This window comes from Terrapene carolina, unplaced genomic scaffold, assembly GCF_002925995.2.
Source record: "Terrapene carolina triunguis isolate 2854851 unplaced genomic scaffold, T_m_triunguis-2.0 Scaffold34436, whole genome shotgun sequence".
NCBI classification, from domain to species: Eukaryota; Metazoa; Chordata; order Testudines; family Emydidae; genus Terrapene; species Terrapene triunguis.
Genome location: NW_020698787.1, coordinates 1 through 258, shown reverse-complemented (window position 1 = coordinate 258; position 258 = coordinate 1). Strand labels below are relative to the sequence as shown.

Genomic DNA, 258 nt, shown 5'->3' with positions numbered 1-258 from the left:
AGAGCGGGGTCAGGGGGAGGGCTGGGAACCAGGATGCCTGGGTTCTACTCCCAGCTTAGCCACTAACTCCCGAGAGATTAAAGATCTTTGATGCTGAGCATTATCAGCACAGGCTGGGGATTCTGGGGTCCCCACCTGGCTTTATGGGGCCGGCTGCCCGGTGCTGCTCTGCTCGGAGTCACCGTCACACTCACCTGGGTTCCCCGTCTCCATATGGAGCAGCTGGCTCGGGGCGCACTGGAGGCACTGGCTGAGCAG

The 258-nt window shown here is 61.6% G+C and overlaps 1 protein-coding gene across 1 annotated transcript in view; it reads right to left on the bottom strand.

The window, feature by feature from the left end:
* The window catches only part of ADAD2 (adenosine deaminase domain containing 2), a 5,654-nt gene extending 5,441 nt beyond the window's left edge, over positions 1-213 (bottom strand). The window contains exon 1 of the mRNA XM_024215643.3: positions 195-213. Coding sequence (XP_024071411.2) covers positions 195-213 — 19 coding nt within the window. The remainder of the gene's footprint in view (positions 1-194) is intronic.
* Between the last annotated feature and the right edge of the window lie 45 nt (positions 214-258).